This window comes from Sabethes cyaneus, chromosome 2 (assembly GCF_943734655.1).
Source record: "Sabethes cyaneus chromosome 2, idSabCyanKW18_F2, whole genome shotgun sequence".
In the NCBI taxonomy this organism is placed as follows: Eukaryota; Metazoa; Arthropoda; class Insecta; order Diptera; family Culicidae; genus Sabethes; species Sabethes cyaneus.
The window spans coordinates 48,991,892-48,994,703 of record NC_071354.1 but is presented as its reverse complement, the minus strand read 5'-3'; the positions used below and the strand labels follow the sequence as shown (position 1 = coordinate 48,994,703).

The window sequence follows — 2,812 nt, the reverse complement described above, 5'->3', positions numbered from 1 at the left end:
CAAGCTCCCCGCGTGAATAAACCAGTAACGTTTAAACGATTATTTCGGATACAACCTATTATTTTTTTTATTGTTTGCCAACTATCTGTTAAATGATCAGTATGTGAGACTTATATGAAAAAAATGTGTTCATCAAAATCATTTTTCAAATCTAGAATGAAGCCGGCAGACTGAAAATGTGTGAATGCTGAAAAAAATCCAATTGAATAGTGTGGAAATAAAACGCTACATACTTAGAAGTTAGTATTGATATCAGAATCAGACAGGAAGTGATGATGCATTTTTATATGACAAGAATATGATAACCAACACTGTTTTATATTGTATTTATTACGCTAGATAACCAGGTCGATAACTATAATCCAAACTTTGGATTTTGAAGTGTTTACCGTTACGCTTTTATTGATTGCGTAGGTTTGAACTTGAAGAGTGCTCGAAACATGTATTGCAATTTTCCCATGAAGCTCGCTTATGAACAGACCTTTAAACATTTACTCGACTAGATTAACACAAGCCAGCAAGACATAAAATAGCGTTTTGTATTTTATTCCCAAACAAGCTGGAACTAGAAATATTCAATGACCTCTTGGTTGCATCTCCAACCAAACGCCCTTTTCCGATTGCAAGCTAAATCCCTTTCTAGAAAGCTGAATCGGTATCTGTGTTTTCTCGGTCGGCTGCAAACTGAAATCCTTCAGAAGGTAATACATCATCACTTTGACCTCCATCAAGGCCAATCGTGATCCAATGCAGTTTCGTGGACCTACGCCGAAAGGCAGATACGTAGCAGGATTAATACTGGACCGGTTTTCCTCACTAAAACGCTCCGGATCAAACCGTTCCGGGTTCGGATAATACTTTGGATCCCGCTGAATTGAAACAGCTGGAACGAGAATGGATCGTCCTTTCTCAATAACGAATCGCATGCCAGCTCCGTCGTCGTACAGATAATCCTTATTGCAGTATCGTTCAATGTGCAAATTCGCAGGCCACTTGCGAAGTGCCTCCGAAACCACCATGTCCATGTACGTCATTTTCTGCAATGCTTCGTACGTCAATGGTGTCCCGCTAAGCGATTTATCCGTTTTAGAAATTCCCTCGAACAAACGCTGTTGAACCTCTGGATTTGCCAATATCTCATAGGATAAAAATGTCATACAAGTAGAGATTGTTTCAAAGCCAGCGAAGAAAAACAGGAAACACTGAGCGATCAGCTCATTCTCCGACCAGACCCGAGAGTGTGAAGATTTTCCTACACTGGATTCTTGAACCGTTGCAAAACCGGCATCCTTTGAGTCCATCTCTTCCTGTAGGTGTTTCAAAGTACCACGACGAACTTCCATTAGCATGTGAATCATATCGTTACGCACAATTCCCTGAGCCTTCCTTTGCCTCATGTTGTCCTCGATGATGGACTTGAAATATTCCGTTAGTTTTGTATCAAACAAATCAATTTTCAACTTGTTAGCCAGTGAGGGTAGCAAATGTACGATAAATAATTTGATTATAACCGAAAACGAAAAGATATCGACCAACTTTCTACCAGCCAGATAGAACTCGTTATCACGATTCTTCACAGAGTCCATTTCGATTCCGAAAGCAACCGTAGCGATGACATCATTCGCAAATCGGGAAAACATGTCCTTCATTTCGTACTCTAGCTTTACCCCTTTACGAGCTTCTGCAGCTAAAAATGCAGTCAACGATTGTGCCGTCGCAGTCACCAGCTTGAACATCTGTCTCATCTTACTTCCGGTAAAGGCCGGACTTAGCGTGGCACGCATATCGCGCCACTTTTGACCACGCATCGCGAACAGCGAATTAACGAATAAACTGTAATCGTTGTTTTGATCAATCGGTAGCACCGGAGTTCGATCGGTAAAAAATTCAAAATCCTGTACAAATATTTTCCCTATCATCTCCGGATCGCGTAAAAGGTACACCGGACCAACGAAGTTGTGGAATCCTGAAATTCTGCGTGAAAAAAGTGAAAATGTAATTGAATCGGTCTAATTTGATTTTTATTACTTAGCATCGGGGAACGCGTTGTACAAAGTATCCAGATTGGATACAATATCCTTTGGTCGAAACATTGCGTAGACAAAATTTCCCGGCAGGAACGTTGGTTTTGGACATGGTACCGGTTTTGATAGGAAATAGAGATAGTTTCGAGCTATGTAATGGTAGCACAGCAAAATGATAGCACCGATGGCGATCGCTGTAAACAAATCGATTGCAACCATGTTGACAGTTCCGCCTGATTCACCTTACTTCACTCAAGTGTCACAACACGACGCGATGCCCGTGTCTACAGTTAGTCTACTTTTACGGGAGATACGGTGGATGTTTACATATGCTTATCTAGTAAAACAAGCGTTGTTTTTTTCTCTCCTCTACTAGACGCTATAGTAAATATAGGATTATTACGTTTAGTGTTAAGTGTCCGACCACACCGAGAATCACTCGCAGACTGTTTCTCTGTCCTTTCCGTAAACATTTCCCCCCATTGCAGAATGACCGGAGCTTTGTGATTACGTCATTTTTGCGCGTACACTCAAAAATATGTATTTCTACCAAATTTACTACACGCGAGAGTGCGAACCATACACTACCATTGCAAAGTGTTAGTCGCGAGATTTTTAGCCGAGCTGTGTTGTCTGGTCAGGTTCATGGTGTTGAGTAGACGCACATAAACAAAAATTAGCGTATGGCGTTTAACGAGATGGTTGTTTACTGCAAGGGATATATTGTTGATTTATTTTGCATATTCATGTGAAAAGAAATTCTTTCAATTAATTTTTGCATCTCACCT

At 40.6% G+C, this 2,812-nt stretch overlaps 1 protein-coding gene across 1 annotated transcript; it reads right to left on the bottom strand.

Annotated features, from left to right (window-relative positions):
* Positions 1-341: 341 nt before the first annotated feature.
* On the bottom strand, positions 342-2,463 carry LOC128733726 (probable cytochrome P450 9f2). Its single transcript, XM_053827493.1, has 2 exons — positions 2,029-2,463; positions 342-1,974 (listed from the first exon to the last, which is right to left on the bottom strand). The coding sequence occupies exons 1-2, from the start codon at positions 2,241-2,243 to the stop codon at positions 576-578; spliced, it is 1,614 nt and encodes a 537-aa protein (XP_053683468.1). The 5' UTR covers positions 2,244-2,463; the 3' UTR covers positions 342-575.
* Between the last annotated feature and the right edge of the window lie 349 nt (positions 2,464-2,812).

Coding starts and splice junctions, on each gene's coding strand:
- LOC128733726 (XM_053827493.1), bottom strand. CDS start 2,243: ATGGTTGCAATCGATTTGTTTACAGCGATCGCCATCGGTGCTATCATT. Junction 1,975..2,028: donor AACGCGTTCCCCGATGCTAA/GTAATAAAAATC, acceptor TTTTTCACGCAG/AATTTCAGGATTCCACAACT.